We start from the raw sequence: 24096 nt of genomic DNA, 5'->3' as shown, positions 1-24096 counted from the left end.
AACATCTCGCCACCGTGGCGCCCGAGATCGCTGTTCCCTCCAACAGCTGCGCTGCGTTTTGTGGGCGAACGCGTTAAGCGGAGGCGCCTCTTCTGCCAGGAGCTAACCGCGACCAAGAGGCGGCCCCATCCGGCCGCTCGTAAACGGCACTGGCACCGTCACTGCTCGGCTATGGCTGTGGCCGAGAGCATTGAGGCGTTGCTAACGTTTTGAGACACGGCTGCGGGTTCACAGGAACGCGTTTTTGATACATCTGTTTTTTATCACAGGCTTTTATCATATCTTATTTTCCGCACTGACTCAGCTCATCATTGTTCCGGGCAGGCGGTAAAATGAATACCACTTTGTGTGTTCACCATAGGAATGTGTATAACTGTGCATGGCATCATCTTCTTGGTTCTTTCGGTAAAGTCACGCAGAATGGAAATAATAAAATAATAAAAATAAAACATAATACAATCATTCTCACGACGTTTCGGCCACAACGCAAGCAGCCGTCATCAGGTGGAGAACAGGTCTGTCGAGGAGACAGACTCTGTCTCCTCGACAGACCAAGAACCAAGAAGATGAATCCCTGCAGTCACGAAAGCTTTAAATCGAAATTTGTGCATGGCATCGTTAAGTGCACCTGGCTATTAAAACAATATAATCACGGGATTTAGCTGGCTAGCGGGCCGCAATGAGATTATCCAACAAAAACCCACAATCGTCGTCAAATGTGCTCACTTTCACCATCAATAGCCTGGAGTTTTAGGCAGTGGCCCTTATCTTGAGCGGACGGAGAGATTGACCGGTAGTTTGAGATGGAACTTTACTCTGTAGGGACCCTAAGGAAACGGGGAAACTCTGCCCTTCTAGAATACACAGATGAACAACAAATCAAGCAAAGCAGTAATGATGTATGAAACAATTAATAATAGCCAATAAAGCGACAAAGATATCGACAATGAATCAGTCGTCGTTAAACGTAGCAGAGAGCCTACCTCAAGCGAGACGGCAAATATAGCGGCACTCAAGAGGAGCGACTCACGCCTCTGCTTGGATACAAAGGGCAAATACCACGCTGAGAAAATACAAGCCGCTCATAGATTTGAAAAGTGCGCAAATGAAACAAACCCTGTGTCTATATTTTAATGAAGTGCACTGCTATTGAATACGCGTGGTTGTATTCGAGGTTGAGGTGGTTGTTTCCGTAATTCTGTTTCACTCGGCACAAATATCTTTTTTACAGAGTTGCTAAGCACAGATGAGTGGTAACACGTTTCTTAAATTGAGCAAGGTTATAAGAGCTTAGAAAAGAGGTGATGGGAAGCATTTCTTTCATAACGGGGCGGTGCAGGGAAGAAGCAGAAAGAAACGTGAGGTGAGCTGCAGTGCGGTGAGTGAGTGAGTGGGTTAGTGGGTGGGTGTGTTGTTGTGAGCTACAGTGCAGTGGTTGAACACACTGTGGATGAGAGATGAAACAACCAGTGTCTGGTAGTCCCGAGTCCTCCTCCACATGGATGGAGGAATCAACGAGTGAAGTTCACGGGAACGGTAACCATGGCAATAGCGATATAAGAGTGATACGGAGGCGACTGGCCACCAGTGAGCGACTGACTGGAGTTAAATCAGCGAGTGCTGGACCATCAATAACCCTGACAGCTCGACGTTGAGTTCTATCGATGTGTGCGAGCGAGAGAGATAGGCAGTGCGGCGGTGCTGAGCGGGCGGTGTGGTCCGCGCGTAGTTAATGAGTTGATTCACCTTTTGCGAGCCATTCACCCAGGGACTGCTCCATGCCTTATCACCCGGAGAGCTATCATCCTGCCCGCCTCACTCGCTGCATCGTTGACTGCAAACAGGCGACAGTGCAAACATCCCCCAGCATTTGTTCTCCGCTCCGTGTGTCCTGGTATGGGTATGGGGGATGGGAGGAGATAACGCCTCGAATCGCCAAGGCTCCTGTGAAGCGAGGCGCACACACAGGATCGCACGCGCGTGTGCGTGGAGCGGTGGCGCAGTGGTTAGCACGTAGCGCTGCGAACACGGCGACCCGAGTCCGATCGCCGCTCACGGCAAACACCCGACGAATATTTGAACCGGTGTTGAGCCTCCTCTCGGTCGACTCGGCATTAAACGAGTAGCTGGTGCTGTGTGTCGACTTGAGAATTCAAGAAAAAAAGACGACCAGACGTGGTGCTGGCCATCCATCCCCTCGTGTGCTGTTCCAGCCTTAATAGGTGCTCGCAAACAACAATTTCCCCAACAGTTTGTTGGGGTCATGCGGGGGAAGTGGTGCTTCGGGTTGCCGTAGCTAAAGCCGATGCTCCATGCATCTATTGAACTGCTGGTGCGGCTCAGCTCGCTTGGGACAGTGGATTATCTGCTGATCCTGCTAAAAGTCAAATGAGCAATTTCCTGCTCAAACGAGCATTAAGTATGCTCATCTTTCGTTTACAGCCCTGAGCAATTTCACATTCCTATCGTGGAGGTGAATATGTCCACAGGATGACCGCTGTTGATCTTTACTCTTTGGTTCTTTCGGTAATGTCACGTAGGTATAAATAAAACAAAATAAATCACGACGTTTCGAATGCAACACAAGCCGTCTTCAGATGAAAATCGCGATAGTCGCGGTGTCTGCTGCGAGCAGCAGCTACTTGTTTTCTGGACTTTAGGAGGAATAATGGGCTGAGTGAACTCCAAAATAGGATTTGAAATCGCAACCTTCAGATTGCAAACCACTCGCTCTACAAATCAGTGGTGAGGCTCTTCCTCCGTTTCTTTGAGTGTCACTCTCTGGTGCTATTTAATCTCCCGAGAGAATGTTTGTTTACGTGTCGCGCGTTGGCGTGGTGCATCTTGTCAGAACTGCATGCGGCACGGGGCCACTAAGTGAGTTTACGTGACGGATGCAATTACAGCAGAGCGGGTTCCGACAAACAGGGCAGCTTCCCCGAGCGAGCGCGCGAGCACACACCACGAGCTATTACATATTCGTCCGGCAGATGTTTTTTTGAGAAAGTTGAAATGAGGACTGGGGATTTGTGACAACCTCGACGGAGGCCGAAGAGGAACGAGTTTCGCTGGTTTCACGTTGTTGTTGTGTTGTTGTTGTTATGGTAGCCAGGTACCCAGGACAAATGTTGAAGTGACTCCGCGTTCGAAAACTAATCGATAGCACGTGCACGCGCGCGCACACATGTGCGCACACACGCACCCCGTAACCATGACCGTGGGACAAAACGTCAAAGCAGCGGAATGCCCTCTCATGAATGAATACGTGACGCGTTCACTTAAATTCGCCATGCCCTGTGGACAGTGGATTAATGAAAACGATCTATGGGTTCCTGATAAATTATAACGAGTGTTTGTCCACGCTGACCCAGCCAGGTGGCTCAGCGGCAGAGCACGTGGGAGAACGGGCGATTGTAAAATCTCGTTGGGGGTTGACTAAGCCCATCATTCCTCTGGGATACATAAAATAGTACCATTTTGTGGGGAAGCTAACATCAGTTGTCCTGTTGATAGACTCGCACCTGCCATACAAATGTGGGATTTTCACCGCTGGCTCTGTCTGTCGGGCTGTACACAGAGCTGGAGTTGAGACACATGCTTCAATGCTTATGTGGGCAAGAAATCGCCGTTGATCACGAGCGTAAGAATATACTTTAATGGATGGTAATCCACGGCTTGTCTCAAGCTGAGGACAGACCGTGGGACGTCGGTGTCTGAGATTCGCCGCGGACTCCCTTACCGCGTCCCATGGAGAGTCACCGCAAGCCGCGTGTGGTGGCGAGGCCGACGCGTCGTGGCGGCCATCGATCAACCCCCTTCTGGGTGCAGCGATAGGGACGCTCGCAACTCCATGTTCACGGTGTGACGCCATCAAGGCATATTTATAACGTACTGATATGAGGATGTCTTTTTTTTGATCTGTTGAATAACACAAATTTGTATAAGTAAATCAGTAAACTTAAAAAAGGAACTCAAATTAATTATCACGTACAAACATAATGATATTTTCCTACGATAGGATTACTAACTACTCGCAGGGATCAGAACAAGCGTGGAGCATTTAAAGCGTCCCAAGTGGTCAGCAAATTGTGAAGGGTTGCCACCTGTCCAGCCCATGACAGTCCTGGAGTTGGGATCTGTCTCCGGGTGACAGGAATGTATTCGTACCCAGACCTCGTACTGGTTTTAGTGTTCCACTTTATTAGTGCAATCGGTGCAATTTTGATAATAGACCTAAGCTGAATAAGAAGCGTGTCTGGGATTGCTCCAAAGTGGAAAAGAGAACCCCTAAAACACAGAGAGGAATGCTCAAAACCGCGCCTTGGTCATAACAGCCACAGCAGCAGCAGCAGCAGCCTTGTTACCGAAACGTGTGTTTGTAATGGTGTTTCTCAGCGCGTAACTGCGTAATCCTCTCCGGATATTGACCCCAACGAGGGAAGGGTCCTCGGGAACCGGGAAACTTGAATGGGGGCTTTGAGAAGTCTAATTTATTAAACAAGCACATGTACGAGTTTGGCAAAGCGCACGAATGAGCACTGGGCAGAGGTAGCTGCAGGGCATGGGGGTGGCTGGGCCATGTGGCTGGGAGGGAGGCTGGGGGTGGTTCTGGGGAGAGGGTGGCCGTGGTCAAGGCGAGCCGCGAGCCGGGATCGCTTTAGCACGGGCTGCTGGTGTCGTCTCCCGGCCGGTCGCGCGGGGGGGGGGGGGAGCTGCGGGGAATCTGAGCGTGGGTGACAGCCGCCGAGGCGCGTGCGATGTTGTTTCCGTGCACAGGCGGGGGCCATGAAACGTGGAAAACGACTCTGAGGTGTTTGGGGGGGGGGGGGGTATCGAACGGACAGCGTAGCCCGATTCGACGCTGTCCGTCTGCGTCGCTCTCCCTCCCGTCCCGTTCTTCGCGCAACCCCGCCGTTGTCGAGACGTTTGCCTACGTTCGCCGTAATAAAGGTCGCGACCTGGACTGTAATAAAGATCACGGCCTTCAATGAACGCGTCGCTTGGAGAGAGGGCCGACGAGGCGCCGTGTTTGATTTGTTCAAAGGAAGGCGAGCGCGACTCCAGAGCCGAGTTCCTCCTCCGTCACTTTCACGTCAAACCAAACAGCAGCGGCAACAGCAGCAGCTGGTCACACACGGTGGGCGAGGTGCAGAGCGGGGCGCTCGTAACGCGCGCCCCGCTCTGTAATTGTCGCGTCATCGCCCGCTGTTGTTTGTCTTCGATAGCTCGTGATGCCTCTTACGGGGTGAAGCGGCGGTGCGGTGGGTGGGCGCGCTACTCTGTGCGCGGAGCTCGACTCCTGGCCACGACGAATATCAGTGGCGAAGAGGGATATCTGAACGCGTGGTCACATGACCACTTCACCAGCCCGCACTCACTAGCACGGTTACATATGGTCAGACAACCCACATGACCGACATGGCATGGGGTAGCCTCCTTCAACCAGCGGTGGATTGATGTACCTCTCGCAACAGGAATAGGCACATCAGTCAGCAAGTCACACGTTTTTGTGTTCTATTGAGTTCGTGGTTTCTTGCTCAAATCAGCACTGAGGTAGTGCTCATCTGCTGTTTACAGTCCGGAGACAGTAGTAGACATTCCACATTTATATGCCAATGGCGAGTCTCTTCATAGGGCAAACACTGTTGATCTTTACTGTTGATCTTCCCCACAAAGTGGTACCTATTTGATCGACGCCGGAGGGATGATGGGCCTATTGCAAGCTTGAGGCTCCACGGCTGGCCCACCTGTCGGGGCGACGCGGGGTCGTGATATCACAGAGAACTCAGGCGCGCGTGTGTAGTGTCGTTGTACGTGGACACAGAGAGAGCGAGAGAGATCTAAAACACACGCACGCGCTGCGTCGAAATTTCTCTTCCATTCCGCGGCCTCTGACGCGTGGCTTCTGCGGGGCTTTGCCGCTCCTCCTGCGCGGCGGTGGAGTTTGGAGGCTAAACGCTGGGGTCGGCTCTCCGGGCGCCACCCGCGGGCGCTGGGGTCGTAACGGCCTCAACGAGTCTGCCCCCCCCGCCTCCCAGTGCTCAAATGTTTACCTTTGCCGCAACCAGCTGGTCAAACACGCTCTCACGGCAGATTCCATCGCCGGCTTATTTCACTCTGAGCCTGCGCAATGTTTAATTTAACGACTTTGCCGCCCTTCCCTCGGAGTTTCAAGGCGGCGTTCTCCGGTCGTCTTTTGTTGACTTTCATTTTTATAATTTGCTGTTGACTCAAAGTCACGCAGACACCGTCCGATGCAGGTGGCAAAGGTTCGGCTGAACGCATCGCACACACACACAGGCGTAGTGTTTATGTTTTCAAATGAGATGTTGTGTATTGTGTGTACGGTATAGTAAAATGATTACAACATAATTCAACATAGTCAACCATCATTGATGAGGTTTCTCAAACCCTGCCGTCTCTGCTCCCCCAGGAGTACTGTACACATGGGTTCACTCCAGTTTATCGGTCGGCAGGCCGCGTGTGGTGGGGTAAAGTGCGGGTCCGCCCACCTCTTCCAACACGTGTGGCCAACGTGTTGGAGGAGTCGATCAAATGCCCTCCTCTAGAGCTCGCTCGAGTGGAGGCCCTTCCACCTGCATTGGCGCGGGAAAGCAGTCGCAGGGCAGCACCTGCACCCTGCGTTACTTCACGACGTGAGAGCAAAATCCCCCTTCCGATGATGGGCGACGAGGAGCGCGCGCCGCGTGGGTCTCGTCTCGCTCGACGCGGCACCTCCGCGGAGGAGCAGGTGGGCACGGACAGGAAGTTGGTGTCGCATAAATCAACCGCAAGTCAATCGCCCGTGAAAGAATGCGCGGACCCGCAGCCAGCCCCCCACCCCACCCCCCACCCGCAAGCCGCACGGCTCACGCGACGCGCGGCGCATCAACTCGCGTCGTCGTTTATAACAGCCGCCAGATTTGCTCAACAATCCTCATAATTTGGCCGCAAATCAGTTGTCCCGAGGCCGTTTCTGGCCCGTTCTGGCCCGTAATAAGGGCTGTGAGAGTTGATCTTGCGTTTGTGTGCGGGTTTTGTCGTTGCTGTAGCATTCCCAACATCGTGATCGGACAATAGCGATGTCGGTTACGCCGACGTGTTGGGGCGATCTTTGATTACCTCCGTAAGCCACACTCGTTCTTGGGATTCTGGAAAATAAATCGTCGAATCTCGCAAATCCGCGGGTGTCCTGCAAGAATGCATTTTGGTTTTAAATAAGATGTGACATCCGGAGATTTACACGTTTGAACCGATCCCATGTTTTTTAAATGCGAGAGGAGCCCCCGTGTCGCACGTCTCGTCTCCCGTGCGGCGAGGCGCCGTGATCTGCAGTGGGATGCGCAAATTATCCGCGGCAGGTGTGTCCGGCAGAGGAAATTGGAGTGTGATTGCACGCGATGGCGGTGGGATGGACGGGCGATCTGAATACAATGATTCCCCAATCACCTCCTTGGGTGCATCTGCCGTGGATAATGCTCGGAGCTTGTGCCGGCTCACGGCGTGGTGCCCCGCGAGAGGAGAGCAGAGCCGCGTAGCCAAGCGTAGCACGCACGGATGCCGTCTGCTGTGAAACCGCTGCCAGTCATCGTTAGCCAACAAAATGTAGAAAGATGGAGTTGCTCGATGTCGGCCACCTTGACTGGGAATCGAACTCCGTCTCTCGGAATTTTTCAAGCGATTTTACTCAATTCTTCGCGAAAGTTTCTGCGATTATAATCGCAGAAATTATCAGACCGCGTCACTGAACACGATCACTCGGTTATCTCCTCAAATGCGTTTGGCAAGAGTTTGAAAAAGGAGTCAAAGGCATTTCCTGCTCTGTGAGCATTGGGGGCTGCTCTCCTATTTACAGCCCTGAGCCAGTGGTGGAAATTCCACATCCCTATGGCACAAGTGAATTTCTCCATTGAACAACCGCTATAGTGACTTCTCCATAAAGTGGTACTCATGTTATCTACCCATGGGGAGGTATGCTGATGGACTGAGTTAACTCCCAAACAGGATTTACGAGCCGCTCACTCTACCACTCAGCCGCCGTATGTGGCTAATGTAACCGTTACCAACTGTATAATCACGGTCCAGGAAGCTCGCTTGTAAACCATGAGTCTTTTTAGCCTTGTCATCGCCTACTGGCTGGAGTGCAACATGTAGGTTACCCTAATGCACGTGTTTGCTGGTAGCGTGTTCACTGCAGCAAGACGAGTCGAGCCAAAAGTATGATCTTCTCACCTTAGCAACAACCAACGTTTGCTAAACAAAGCGGCGGTGTTAAAATCCAAACGTAGCACGAAAAAACATTTATTTGAAAAAAAATTGGCTGCCATTTGAGTCCCGAAAAAAATGAATAAATAAAAAAAACTCTTTAGAAAATAAATATTTTCTTAACACTTTAAAAATAAGCACGCATATGTTTACGTAGTGATTATACTATTAACATGCTTAACAGTTACAGGCTGTGGTCTGTGTTTTTATGAAATCAAAGTTACATCAATAACACGTGGGCATTCGAACGATGACCGCATAACTTTCCAAATATCAAGTCTGAAACCTGGCCTCATGGCTTGCTCTGCACCATCACTTTACGTGTTTGTCTTTGTGTGTGTTTGTCTCTCGAGTCTTCCTAACTCTGCTTCCATCCACTCGCTCCTCATGGTAACGATCCCACCCTTTGTATAACGTCACGGTGAATTCTAGCGCCTCAAGTGGATGAAACCCGCGATACGAAAGGAAATACGTAGCACGCGATACCTTGCACACATCGTTCATTACGAGATGAAAATCAACCGACGAATCGGTGGATTGTCACAACCCCACGAACTGCAATGCTGAGTGATGCTTTTCAGTTACACATCCTGTAATTACCATGAAATCATAAAACCACATCTGCTGATAGTATCAAGTGCACAGCCTCAGTTGAACTCAAGAACCTCACTGCCACAGCTTCGTACAAAAGAGTTATCCCTGTCATTAGCGCGAGTCCAAATATTTCAAATGTAATTCTTCTTATTTATTTCATATATTTTTTGGCGACTGAAAAAAAAAACACTTCGAGCATGCCCCAATTTTTTTTTCCCGTGGATGTTTGTCATCCCGGTTGCAAGCGACCAAGTCCCCATGTTGAAATGACGACAATTCCATTCAAAGGGGACATCCCCAATCAGCCGACCCAATCGGCGCTTGAGGCCTTCGAACGCCACCCCCATGCGTGCGTGGTGGGTTGGGAGGCCTCGAGAATGGAAGCCGCCGCTGCTGCCACCGCTGGGGTAACCCCTCGTCCCCGCACCTCTTTTCCCTCTGCCCCGAAACCTCCGTCCCCTCCTCCACCTGCAGCGCGAGTGGCACAGCTGATGCCCGGCTCGTGGGGGATTGAAACTCGTGGGTCGTTACTTGAGCCGGGCCCTGTAATTGTCGCTCGTTAGCGGCGTGAACTTAAAGAGCGCTGTGGGGATTGCCCCCGTGAGTGGGAATAGCTGCGAACGCGACTCGTCACGTGAGCTGGCCCCAGGAGCAGTGAGTGTGAGACTGTGTCTTGTATGGCACTCCCCTGGCCATGGTTAAGAATATCGATCTAGAGTCGCTCAAAAAATATAAATAGGGCATTTTCATTTTATTATGTTTTATTTTTATTATTTTATTACTTCCCTTCTACGTGACTTTACCGAAAGAACCAAGAAGATGAATCCCTGCAGTCACGAAAGCTTTAAATCGAAAAATAAATAGGGCAGTTTGGATTTATGAAAGTATTGCGATTGCAAAGTTTAAGCTTGTCCTAATTAAGTATTTACAAAGTTGCTGAGCACAGGCCTAAAGGCCAAAACATTAAGCGGTCTGCAACAAACAGCACTATAGAAGTTGTAACATATAACAGTTGTAATAGATAAAAGTGGTAACATTGCTGGAATTGAGCCAGGTTATGATTGTAAGAGCTTAGGTGAAGAAACGATGGAATGAATTCCAGAGTGGAGCGATGAGAGGGAAGAAGCAGAATGAGAAGTGAGGTGACCTGCAGTGGAGTGAGTGGCATGATAGTGGATTATCACGGTTCCTTACGTACGGTGCGAAAGAAGTTCAACATACATACACACATCTACGAGTGAAGTTATTTGGCATGCACGATTAACGTTAATCCAGTTTTGCCCTGACCTGACTTGAAATGCAAACTCATTGCAATATGGCTTCTAATGAGCTTGGATAAAATGTGTATTTTATATAATGCAATTTATATTAAAAAAACACATAAGAGGGATTAATAATGTAGCAGGACACACTGTGCTTTACTCGTAAGCAATTAGTACAGATCTCACCCGCATGGAAAACGGATTGACATGTTTAAACAAAATAAAACCAAAATGGTTTTCAGTGGCTTGTCACTATTCCACACACAAGGCAATTGACGCGAGCGCGCGTGTTTTGCTGAGCGCGCTTGAAGTGAGCTCTGTCATCGCTCGGCTAATTCGCCATGATTGTGGCCATCGGCCAGAACCGGTCCCTCATGGCCAACCACGCTTTGATTTCCCCTCCGCGGCCCGACCCCCGACCGCGCGCCCGGAGCGCGGCGCAGGCTCCTATTCCGGACCGGTTCGCTCAGCTGCCTCGTTATTATTTGTCTCGCAAAGCGGTCTGGCCCAGCACCATGAGCAGGGGAGGCTTCCTGCAATATGTTTACGATGAATTCGTGACGTCGCCGTGATGTTTGCTTCCCACAATCAGGCAAACAAGTTCGTTTTAGGCAGGCGTTTCGTGTTGGCCGTAGGGAAACCTGGCAGCCGTCGTTGAGCAATGTCTGAATGAAGGGGCTCGAGTGCTTAGCATGGGGACCTTCCTCGGACCTTTCCTGGCTACTTGTCAATTGTGTTCATGGTACAAAAAACACCAGCGGAAGCCCTTCGAGGCCACACGAAGCTCACAGTCACTACGGTACGACGTGGGTTCACATCCACGTCTCGAATAACTTACAACTCGGTGAGCTTGGGCAGGTTGCTAGGAGGGATGGGCGCCGATGGTCGAGTCTAGTGGTGGAGTGGCAGTCAAAGGATGGGAAGACGCCCGAGAGGGGTGACCGCCGCAGAGATGGAGCAATGAAATGAGTTCCTGTGTGGGAGCCAGATGAATTGTTGCATTGCAAGACGAGGGACGGTGGACGGCTTGTGGAGGCCTTCATCCAGCAGTGGACAGATCAAGGTTGATGACGATAACGTTTAAAGCAAGTGCATTTCAAAATGTTTAACGAAGCATTTGGCTGGTAGTGGCCACTGCCTGGTCAAAGGAACCTAAATCGATGGACTTGATCGATTCATGCGATCAATATACACTCACTGATCGTGTCCTCAGACTGGGATATTCGGCAGAAGGCGACCGTAGCTCTCTCTGCTTGTGCCATGGCTTCGACACAAACCCCTCTCCTGGGCACCATTTCAAAAGAGCTGTGTTTTAATCGGCCCCACATATGTAAACACACATTAGATGGTTTGTGTTTACTCTCTGTGGAATTCCAGTTATAAATAGCAAGTCTACCGCAAAAACATTATTTATAGTCACAATCCTAACAAAAAGTAAACAGAGTAAGCATTTGGCCACCGTTTGAGATGTATATTGCAGATAAAATGCATAATCGTCCAATTTAATTTCAATTGCTCCGATAGCCTCTGCATTGGTAGGCGTTGCAGCCAGTTTCCATCATCATGATCAGCCATGATCAATCCACTGCTGGATGAATGCCATTAACCTGCGTGTGTTCTCCAATACATGTGTTTCTCTTCTTGTATTGCAATGTCATTCCACTCCTGCATCTCTCCATGCTGCTTTGCTCACATTTTAGCTTATGTTCTATATATTTTTTTGTTCACTACCACATATCTAAACCAGGATTCATAGCAGGTAATACACACATTTGCATTTGCTAAGACATTGTGTCGGAAATTATGTCTTGATCCCATTCTCTACCACATCCGTAAAAAAAACCTTCCCAATGAACAGACGAAAGTCTGTAGAGAACAGCTGTCACGGTTCACCCCACTGGGGATCCAATTAGCTTCCTCGATTCCACTCAATACGCGTGCTCAATTTTTTGTGTCTAAAGTGCCACTTGCAGTGTGCCTCTTAAATGTTCTGTATTCTCTGATCTGCCTTGTTTCGTTCACCAGCCTCACGGTGCAATATAATATATTTAAATATAATTTGCATGAACAATACATTATTTATGGTAATAAAAACGGTGTTAAGATGTTCCTAACACCAAATAGATTACTATTACAAGGCATCAAGTCTACATTTACCACGCATATTTGTAGCAAAACATTCAAACAAACGTGCTCTACGCATTTTTTGTCGATTTAAAGTTTTCGTGACTGCAGGGATTCATATTCTTGGTTCTTTCGGTAAAGTCACGTAGGTTCTCACACCTGATGATGATTGCTTGTATTACAATCGAAACGTCGTGAGAATATTAGTGTTTTATTTTTATTATTTTATTCTTTCCCTTCTACGTGACTTTACCGAAAGAACCAAGAGTATAATACATGCATTGTCTTTGAAACTGATTGGCCTACAACAGAGACAGCCTTCTCCGTGGTCGTGTCTCACCAGTGGCAGAGCCGAGAACGCCAAAAGCCATCACAAGAATGTAATGAATAGCTCGGGTTGATTCTAGATTTGAAGCTTTCGTGACTACAAGGATTCATACTCTTAGTTATTTCGGTAAAGTCACGTAGGTAAAAAATTAAATCAAAATTAATAAAAATAAAAAACAAAAACAATAAAATCACGACGTTTCGGAGGCAACACAAGCTTCCGTCTTCAGGTGAAACTGTCACAGCAGTTTAATCTATCAGACGTGTTTGTCACTGATGCTGGCAAAGCGGTGCAATGCATGATTCACTGTTGACTCTTCGATGCGCAATGTAGTGCGAGCCTCATAAGTGTAAGAACAGGTTGGAGTCCGTGTTCTGACAGGGCCCAGTGTGCGCTGGGCGTGACGAGTGTGCGCCTGGTGAGGCAGAGATCCTTGAGCCAGGGTCACACGTGACATTTAAAAAAAGAATTCGCCCCCCCCGCCCCCCGAATGCATTCCAGTGGCGGTCTTTGCATCATCTCATGGGATGGAGAACCCATTCGGAAATCCCACAGAATGGCCGTGGAAGGGGTTTCTGGCAGGAATTCTGCTGTTGCTTTTGTGTCCATCACAATGGAGGGGGGCGCACACTCCCACACACTCTGCTCTGAGGCTGTTTGTTGAATGACACCATATTTGTAATTCTCAGTACTGGAATTTAGTCAAATTAAGTAAAACATACGATTAACAAAATATGTCTCTTTCACATGTCCGGAAGGTGAAAGATAGCATTATTTCCTACACAAGCCATCAGCCACACGGCCTTCGAGGAGTACATCACTTCGGCAGCATTGATTGAAGACAAGTGAACTATTGACTGGTTTCGACACACAGTTTCTCATCAGCAGGTTTTCTTGAATCGACGAACGGCCGATCTTATAGGCAAGGACATTCCCTTCATGATAAATATATGACAGGAAACGTTTCACAGCACATAGACCAGAATATTTAATTACATTTAACGAATGCAAACAGAGCGTAAGTGATATATATATACGGAGCACACGCCACTGTGTTCTTAAATGATTAACTAATCTGTATGCTTAATTATGGCTGCATGCGTAATTAGGGCTGCCTGCATAATAAATGTCATTCCATTGCCATGCTGGTTCTTCCTTGAACTCGTTGCTTTTAACATAATACGGCAACTATGACGTTTAATTCGGGCTGACGTTATCGAGTTACGGAATTGTATGCCACAGGCTAATTGTGCATATATTTATGAACAGAGTATTCAGTCATTATTCCATGAGAATTGTCTCGGCGAGTCGTGATATTAATGGTGTATGTGTGTGAGAGGTGGTATGTTTGAAATGGTAAACTTACGAACCCTTTCGATACAAATAGGGAGTCTAAGAATGCGGCATAATATGTGAACTGAGCAGACAAAAACCCCTCGGCGTGTTTGTCCACACCCACTCACACTCGTGCTCGTGAGTGGATCATGAAACGGCAAGGCCGTTTTGATGCCCAGCCCCAAATAACACGTGTTGGCTGTTTGACCATACCTCACCATGCTCGCGTGTATGGGGGTCGGTGACGGGGGCAGCCATTGTAGCTACCAAGGATACCCCCCCCCTCGTCCCCCCTTATGTTAGCTATGGACAGGAATCAAACTCGGGGGACAGATTTTAATTACTATACTCTTTGGTTCTTTCGTTAAAGTCACGTAGATAGAAAATTAATAGATCACGACGTTTCGATCGCAACACAAGCAACCGTCATCAGGTGAAACAAACACAGCAGGAGAACTGCTACGTCATGATCTATTAATTTCCTACCTACGTGACTTTACCGAAAGAATCAAAGTGTATGGATTCCTGCAGTCACGAAAGCTTCAACTCTTTTAATTACTGTTGAGCTTTTTTGTCAACCAACTGTTGGATGAAGGCCTGCCCAGGCTGCGTCGAACAATGGGGGATGGTTGTGACCATACTTTACCACATTGCTCAGTGCGGTTTGGTGCAGTGGGGGGGGGGGGCTCGAGAGCGGTGCGCGGATCGCTCACCAGCCATGCTCGCCGTGGCCAGGAGTCGAGGGCGGGTGTCTGGGTTTCTCGTGCAGTGGCAGATCTTCTCAATGGAGTTCGTCAGTCAACAAGCGGTCGCGCTCTCTCAATCATTATTTACAAAGTACGGTGGGAACCAATATACATGCAGTGTATACACATTCATTCAATGGTCGTATCGTTAAATATGTATACGTATTACAAGTGGTTGAAATGTAACTTTTCACAACACAATACAAAACGTGTTGTGTTGTGAGAAGTGCCGTCATAGAGTGCCAGCGTTTACCAACTCGATTCCCATGGCAGTGCATCATCACCCTGATCGTGAGTGGGCCGTGCGCAACTAAACACAGCAGCGCAGCGTTGTTTCAGGTCGGGCCCGGCACGGTTATTCCATTGGCTGTGAAATATCTTGGCAGAGCTGAGAGCCTTATGAGATCAAAGAAAAGCAGTGTCCTTGCTGTAGGCGTAGAGAAGTAATACATAGCAAATTGCATTCATTTATTCATAGCCATCTTCCAAAATAAATAGAGCTGCTTTGAAGTCGCGTTTGTATGCAGCGTACGTGCTATCAATAATTTTAAAAACACATCCACAGTGAGTAGGACTACGGCGATTGGTTTCAACGTTTGCCAGGCCTGACAGGTTCTACATTTTACATAGAAGCTGCAGCTCACTTCAAAATTATACAAACGTAGTGTTGACTAAATATACAAACATAATCTTTGTCATACATCTCTATGCACACTTCGTCTTTGGTTCCGTTCTCTTTGTCAACAAAACATTGATAAGGTTTACTTTTCAGTCCCGGATCCTGTTTGTCTCAATATCACCACAGGCGTTGCAAATACACTGAGCATTTGACAAATCATTTCCAAGTCATTTCGGCACTTGCAGTTTGCACGATTTTTCATAATTTACGTTCTGAGTTTGTAAATCGTGACCTCAGCTGCGGTCGTGTTATTTCTCAAGCCGGTTTTGTTCGTTTCATTATTTCAGGATTTGTGGCCCTTAACACGCTAAAATGGCTGGTCGGTAAAGAACGCTTTCGAATCACCTGTGTAGCTGCTGATTATGTCAGAGAAATAAATGAACCACGTTTACAATTTGTGTTTTCATCATTTTGTGAAATTATTGGAAAATTATCGTGAAAATTAATTCCACTTTATTCTTACCCTCAATTAAAATGTCTCTCGGTCGTTCCAGGATACTTTAATCGAATATTTAATTCTTGTTCCGACGTGCCAGAATGTTGACAAAGCTTTCGAAATTATTTTTTTCTTCATTATGAATCTGCTCGGTCAATGATGAAACTAGAATTTAAATCAACCTACTGCTGTCGCTAACCGTTGAGACTAGGGGTCGGCACGGTTTGGCTCAAACCACCAAACCGCGGTTTGAACCGAACCAAATCGGTTTGGTTTGGCTCTGTTTGAACTGGTTCGGTTTGGTTTGGGGCTACGAAAACCGACTCGGTTTGGCTCGGACAGGGTGGAACCGGCTCAAACTAGTTTGGTTCAAGCCAACTTAAGAGGTTTGGTTTAGCTTAGTTTGGTTTGGTTTTGGTTTGGTTTGGTTCAGTCGTCGCTGGTTTGGTTTGGATTGCTCAATTTGAAACCAGTTTGAGTCGGTTCAAACCGTGCCGACCCCTAGTTGAGACGCACAGTCGGCCAGCCCGATTAGCACGGTTAATTTCATACGGTGCTAAATAACTTCAATATTGGTACATCCGGCACATACATTCTATAATTATCGTAGAGGCCACCGCCTCGCGAGATGGAATTTCAAGTGGCGCTGCACAGCGAACGACATCTGCGGATCTTTTAGCTCTTGGTTTGTCGAGTAAAAATATCGTCTGCTTAACTCTGTCGAGATGGACATCTCGATTGTGAAGGACAGATACGATGAGGCGTATTGTCTGATTATTCATTTTGTTTGTTATGTTCTCCATAAATGCCCATATAATAATTTTGTCTCATAAACATTCGAGGTAAAACCCCGGAGATTGATTTACAAACTAAAACAAATTTCAAACACAATAACGCCACGGAGCACTCGCGAAACGCTCATGGCTCTGGTTTATTAATTGTTTGGCAATTTAAACTTTGCGGTAAACAATAAAGGAACTAATCTTAAACACACAAACAACCGTTAAATAGCACAACAGTTGGAAGTGTAAGGACACAGACGGTGAAATTTTCCGAAGGAAAATACGTTTTGTGGAAACGTGTCTGAAGGCCCCGGGGTAACGAGGCTCCCAGACATCAGAAGACGCAGCTCAGCCGTCGCGTGATTTGCATTAATAAATCGTAAGGGTAATTAACGGGATGACTGAAGCCCGAGGTCTGCTTCGTATCTTCAGAATGAGCCCCAATTTAAAATGAACATTGCATGTTAAGGGCCTCGGGGAGGCTAAACGAGCTCCTTGAAAGTCCTCGCGCACGCGGCCCCGCGGAGCGAGCGAGCGCTGCCGCGGCGCAACGCTCGCCACAAAGGCAGCCGATTGTCGGCGATGTTGAACGTCGCTTATAATGGCAACAACAACGGTAAACGTGGTCAGAAGCAACAACATTAAAATCTCTATGGGACCGTGCATCACGTGCTTAACTAAGAGTATGTTACTAAAAGTAATAATATTGTACAAAAACTCCCCAGTTTTATAATATATATGTATATGGGCACTCTCAATTCCTTTGTATTATACAGAAGCAGTAAAAATATAATGATGATGGAAGTCATTTACAGGCCTTTGTCAATTCATGCTAGATGAAAGATTCCTCCTCATGCCATGTCGGTCATAGCAGCTGTTTGACCATACTTCCCCTCGCTGGTCAGTGCGGGTTTACGAATGATGGGGCTGTCCAGTACCAGTGAAGATTTTACTCGCGTCAAAAAAATAATCAGCTCGCTGTCAGTGACACATCAACAAATACACGTCTATGTGCTTAATGAGTTACAGATACTAGGCCTAGAGATTCCAGACATGGTGCACACGAGTCGATGCGAGACCTTCCGTCGTGGTCGAGCCGCTCTGCTCCTCCCCTGGCTGTTGCCGTGGCGTCGACCTCCTCCTCCCCATCCGCTCCTCCCTTCCCCTGCTCGTTGGGAATCTCAGCGCTTCCCACTTGGCCTCGACCCTGTCGAGAGCCACGCACGACACGTTTAGGAGTCGGAGAAACGGAATGGTCCCTGCCTTTTTGTCATCTACCGGATGTAGATTGTCTTGCCTGACAATAGTTGTGCTTGTCCACGGTCCGCGTTGTAAAAATATAACCATAATTTATACACAATTTTTGGTGATGCCACATTAGCAGTCGTGCACAAGTAACAAAAAAAACCCAAACACATTCGTCAATAATACCGCAACCTTGAGAGGAAACCACTTTATGACGTAGTCGACGTTTTGGGGCATTAGCCTTCACACGCTGCCCATGATCATATTATGGGGAAGGGTCATTACCCAAAACGTCACCTGCTATTTGTTGTGTACCTTTGTAAGGCCACGGTGTTATTGGGGAATGTTTTGCGTTTCCATAATTACCCACTTCACACTGCAGCCGTCCGTGCCCAGGCCACGTTTGTGACCCAGCGGCCGCAGCGCGTCTCCCGCTGTGGGAGCCCCAGCGAGTGCCGCTTTTACACCAGAGAGCTTTACAGCACATTGGAATCCTCCGGTATAAATACATCTTCTGATTCTGATACCCACGATGTTCGCGCTTGCCCATCGCGCAGCAGCAGCGCTGATCATGTCTCCCCCCCCCCCCATCGTGTCACCGCAGCGTGCAACTGCAATCTGCACGCACGCAAGTGCCGCTTCAACATGGAGCTGTACAAGCTGTCGGGCCGCAAGAGCGGCGGCATCTGCCTCAACTGCCGGCACAACACGGCCGGGCGGCACTGCCACTACTGCAAGGAGGGCTTCTACCGCGACCTCGGCAAGCACATCAGCGACCGCAAGGCCTGCAAGCGTGAGTTTAAACAGTGCCGGATTAAGCTAGTGCGGGGCATGTAGCATATGTTATAAAGGAGCCCTAAATAAAAAAAAAACACTTAAATATTAAAACACATACATTTTTAACTCGCACAGTAAAGTAATTGTATTTTTTCGTTTGCCATAGAGACAGATAATACGGAAAATCGCTAACCTTAAACACCCAGTCGTTCATGGAAGTTGAAGGCAGTATAGTACTCTAGTAATAGAGCAAGTGCAGAATCACTGAACCGGAATTTGATAGCTTGAAAGCATTTAGCGCGGGGCCCTTGATAGTGCGGGGCCCGTAGCTAATACACATGTATCTACTTTTGCTACTGGGATAATCCGGGACTGCGTGAGTAGCGCCACACCCAGCGCCGAATCCCTCCCTCGTCGCCTGCGGTTGATGCTCGTGATTATCGCCTCATGGTTCGGTTCATGGCGAGTTGCTTTGGTGTCCTGTGGAGTGGTTGCGTGCACGTGGACCTATGTCTAAGAGAGGGTCCCTGCAGAGGCCAGAATGCCTTCACTCACCCGACGCGTACGAAAGGTAACGCCCATAATCGAGGTTTTTTTTAAGGTTTATGCGATCTAACCCAAAAAAACTCTATTATGATATTGGTCGTGAAAGCCTGCTACGTGTTAAACTGAAAGGTAACGTTTAGAAATCTGCGCCACCCTGCCGCTCGGCGTGGTGCAGTGGCGACAGTTGCCCCTCCCTCACTTCCAGAAGGTGCTGGCTTCGATTCCTGACTCGGGTGTCCTTCTGTGAACAGTTTGTTTATTCTGCATGGGGTTTCTTCCAATAGCCAACAAAGCACACACGCATAATGTCATTGGTCTTGGCCAACCGTCTCAAATCTGGCAGGACCCTCCTGAAACATAAGTCTTCAGTCTCAGTGAGGCTTTCCTGGGTACATGTAGTGATTGTTGTTATGAGTAGCTCAGCAACCTGGCTGTTGAGCTGTCGTTCACGTGGACCTACTTGCCTTAATGACCCCTCAAGAGGTGCAATGTAGATTTTGTGTGGCGCTCCTGGCTCCTGGGCTCGAGGTATCGGCCCTGTCATGGTGAATCCAAGTCCTTCCCCGGCACTTCCGATTGGCACGGTTGGCTATCTACGGTACGAAAGAAGGTCAACATACATACATCTCATTCATCCTGGATGTCACCTGCAGCTGGGAATCAAACTCAGGTGTCGAAACTCAGATAGCAGTGTTCTAACCACTGCGCCACTGCTCTTCCCAATTATGTAGTATTTTTGTAATTAATTTGTTCATTTGGAAATATAACGCCCCCTCCTCCCCCCCCATCAGTCTTGTTGCAACAACATTAGTTTAATACACGATATCATTTATATCGCCAAAACGTCTCTGCTGATGACAGCAGCCTTCGCTCACCACTAGTGCCACGGGCACGACCACCTCAGAGCCCACTCCCGCATCCTGCCTGGACGCGCTCCCACCTCAGATTCCTTCAAACTCCCTCCGGCTAGTCGCTGCCAAGACTGAAGCACTCCTCGTCGGAAAAGAGAGTCCACTCTGCGCAGAGACTCCGTCTTGAGTGCGCGTCTCCTAAGCTCAAAGAGCAATAGCAACTTGTAATACAATTCCTCCTATTCAGCCGTCTGTGAGGCTGACTATAAATTAATGTGTTTCTTTTTTAAATTAATGAATGGGAGTTTTCACTCTTCAGCATAGCGTCAGGATAACACGGGCCGCTCCCTTGCTCCCCATGTTTAGGTTATAATGTATATTGTGACAGCTTAAGCACAAACATCTACCACTCTATATATTTTTCTATATATCATTGACACTAGTGTAGTTTGTTTCGAATAGCTTTAATTTATTTTTCTCTCCATCTTAATTTGCCGTGGACGGCCTCCGTGCGTGCATGTTTAGTCACGAGCTGTGGGGAGGAGATTGCTGGTACACGTTTCAACACTCGTGGAGGCTCTAGCGATGGTCTAGCTGTGAAAGCCAATGCCCCTTTAATGAGCCAACGTGACTTAATGTGTGGTTAACGTTTGGTGTGGCTTGCCAGGATTATTGTACCGCATGAAACGTATTGCTTATTGGGACCTAGTCTGACATAAAAATACATAACTCACAGCACAACATCGTCATTGGCATCCCTACGGAGAATATGCAGCAACAACGTTGTTTTCTTACTTACAAAAAGTACAAGGAGCGCAATGATTATGTTACAGTACTTGTATATGGAGAGACACATTTGGGAAGGAGGGGTATTGTCAACTTTATATATTTTATTAATTTCAAGTGAGATTTCCTGCAACACGATACCATCGTTGGTTCCAAGGCATAATGTGAATAATTAAATGTTGCTCAACTTGTATTCGGGGAAACATTAGCATTGGTACACATCTTCAGGGCAGCGCGACCAAAGCCAGGACCGTGAGCCAAGCGACGAGCAGGGGACTAATTAGCGGCACTCGCAGCGTGGGGCACGGCCGGGCGCCAAGTGCATTGTGGTCACGGTGAGCTACTCGGAACCAAGGCCGCCGAAGCCAATGGGAGGGAGCCGAGCGAGAGTCGCCGTGGCAGCGAGCTAGAGTCGCCATGGGAACTGAACGAGAGTCGCCGTGGGAACGGAATGAGAGTCGCCGTGGCAGCCGAGCGAGAGTCACTGTGGGAGCCGAACGAGTCACCATGGGAACGGAATGAGAGTCGCCGTGGGAACGGAATGAAAGTCACCGTGCCAGCCAAACGAGTCGCTATGGGAACTGAACGAGAGTCGCCATGGCAGCCGAACGAGAGTTACCGTGGCAGCCGTACGAGAGTTGCTGTGGGAGAAAACAAGAGTCTGCGTGGAGGGGCAGCCACCGTGGCTACCTCTGAAACGGAGAACCGAGTTCTGATCACAGACTAAACTTCATCGGCCACGTGGCCCAAAGCTCGAGAGAGTGGCTCGCGATTGGAGTTAAGTGGGTTAACTCGGCCCATCATCCCTCCCTCTAATGTCGGTGAGATGAGCACCACTCGGTGGGGAAGAGCAACAGTGGTGGTCCGATGGATAGACTCTCCCCCACCATAGGAATGTGGAATTATCGTCACTGGTTCAAGGCTGTAAACGAGAAATGAGCAGCGCCTCGATGCCCGATGGAGACGGAGATCACTTTGAGTCTCGTGCTCAAGAAACCGAATTTGGCTCTGCGTGCATAGAGCGGGTGGAGGAGCTTCCACTCGTGCACATGGACGCCTGCACGGACAGCGCAAACCAACATAAACATCAACCGCACAATCACTCTTGTCATTTATGTCTCAGAAAAAATGCATATTTTGGGTAAAACCATTATCAAAAGTATGGCGAATGATGCACATCAGAGTTAAAGAGTCGAAAACACGCCTCCTTCCCATGTCTCTCCCTCCATATAAAGGCTCTGTATTGTTTAATTGTCTTAGGAATCTGTTACTTCCTGGGGTTTGAGAGGAAGATCGATGAGAAATCCATGTCACCGGTGTCCAACGAGGCTCACGTTTGACCTCTGCTGACTTGAAGAGGTGTCCGTGGGGGGTGATCGAGTACCCGCTGCTAACAAATTCATCTCGATTAGCGGCGAGAGGGGGCGGCGCACCGTTGTGCGTGAGGGCGGAATGCTCTTCGGAGAAGAAAGAAAGTGGCAAAAGAAAAGCTTTTGTCCCGCGCTCGATTTGTGTGGCCAACAATGGCAACGCTTGGGCCATTCAGATGGAAAGCAATATAAACAGGCCCATTTGAAGGATTACAGCCTAAATTAAAAGTGAAGTTTTTTTTTTACAATTTCCAAGAGGAGCAATCCCACGCGTGCAATGTTGAGGGGGAGGGAGGGGGGGGTTGCACGGAAAGGATAAAAAAAATGAGTCGACGCACGGCAAAGTGATGTTTGGCCTCGAGTGAACGGAAACGTTTTTTTTATTTCTCGTTTTGAGAACGCATTGGATTTTTGAAAGAGCAGGAAATAAATGACTCCTTTGGGGGATTTACCTCCCCTCTGCCACAGTCGTGACTGTCCCTGTTATAACGAGGCACTTATTCTGTATTTTATGGATTAGTAATGCACTTTTATTGTATAAGTACGTGGGTCATTAATAATAAAGCTTGTAAATAGAACTTATTAAGCTTTAGAAGCCATATTCTTTGGGTCTTTCGGTCAAGCCACGTAGATAGAAAAATAATGAAATTATCACGACGTTTTGATCGCAACACAAGCAATCGACATCAGGTGAAAAAATATAACGAGAGAGCTGCTGAGGCAAAAGAAAGACCCAAATAATATGAATTCCTGCAGTCACGAAAGCTTGAAGTCAACTTTCGAAGCCATGTAAATATTTCACTGGTGTAACCATCAACAGCATCAGAACATAAAAAGGCCAATGTGCAGAGCTTCTTCATGAGTATAAAATTAAAGACACAAGCCATAGTTGTAGTGCGATCGTAGCCATGCAACCCAAGCTATGGACCATAGAGTGAAGCCACTGTGGTTTGTGTTCCTTGAACGGAGGAGGAAGAGCAATACTACACGAACTCTGTCTGCTGAAGCCCTCTCATGGCCAGCAGGCATCGACCGTGACATTTCCCTCCTGAACATACTGCCGCCATCATGTGCAATGTTAGAATATATCTGTTGAGAAACTCCTCACTCGGCTTCAAGACTCGTGGGCAAGGCCCTGCGTTGGGATATCTGGGCAGTTTTTGTAAGAAGTGTTTGCATTGGGGAAAGAAGCTCGGATGTATGGAGAATATCCATATGACGAGGTACAACTGTAAGGTCTGCACAGATGGGTTTATCAACACACTCGCCGCACTGCTATTTCCTAACTCGTCACCCAGAAGATTTGAGATTTTCCCCAATCTCTACGCGAGCCGTCAAACCAGGCATGAGCCTCCATGCTTTGTCTGACTTAATGTGGCAAAATTATTGCTCAACAACTTTAATGTGAAATAATGATTTGTGTCGTTGTGGGGAACAAAAGTAACAAAGTAAACAATCAGAAAATGAACCTCATTCATGTATCTGTCCCTCCACTTGAAAAATACTTTTTTTCCATCCACATAGATATTGGAAGGAGGCATATTGTCCACTTATTTATGTTGTTATCTAAACATGCGGAAGAGGTATGCACTTTGCCCACGCTTTGTTCGTAAAGAACGAGGGTGGGTGGGGGGGCATTTGACTGTGGACACACAAACTGGGCCCGCACAGAAAAGAGAGTCAACCCATTCATGCCACCATGCCCTCTCTGGCACGGATCAGACACCCAGCACGGCCTGGTTCATCCTCCTCTCACCTGTGGGAGGGAGGGGGGGGGTGTTCTGTGACGGAATTCCTCGCCCCGGTGAATTCTGTAAACCAACCGTTTCATCCGCGTCGTTCGGCCGCGGCTCCGCTTGACATCACCGCGCCGCGCAGCTCAATCCCGGAGGCTGAGACGCACCAACACCCGATGCGTCGCGTTCACGCAACGCCCAACGGCTCCTTGCGGCCCCAACGGCATTTCGTGT

The 24096-nt window shown here is 48.2% G+C and overlaps 1 protein-coding gene across 3 annotated transcripts in view; it reads left to right on the top strand.

Annotated features, from left to right (window-relative positions):
* Nucleotides 1-24096, top strand: part of LOC144719176 (netrin-1-like) — a 102143-nt gene that overhangs the window by 34688 nt on the left and 43359 nt on the right. For all 3 annotated transcript variants that reach the window (XM_078595053.1, XM_078595054.1, XM_078595055.1), the window contains one exon: nucleotides 18401-18589. In XM_078595053.1, coding sequence (XP_078451179.1) covers nucleotides 18401-18589 — 189 coding nt within the window. The remainder of the gene's footprint in view (nucleotides 1-18400; nucleotides 18590-24096) is intronic.

Source organism: Lampetra planeri, chromosome 5 (assembly GCF_965212315.1).
Source record: "Lampetra planeri chromosome 5, kcLamPlan1.2.h2, whole genome shotgun sequence".
Lineage (NCBI taxonomy): Eukaryota > Metazoa > Chordata > Hyperoartia > Petromyzontiformes > Petromyzontidae > Lampetra > Lampetra planeri.
This window is presented reverse-complemented; position numbering and strand designations above follow the sequence as displayed.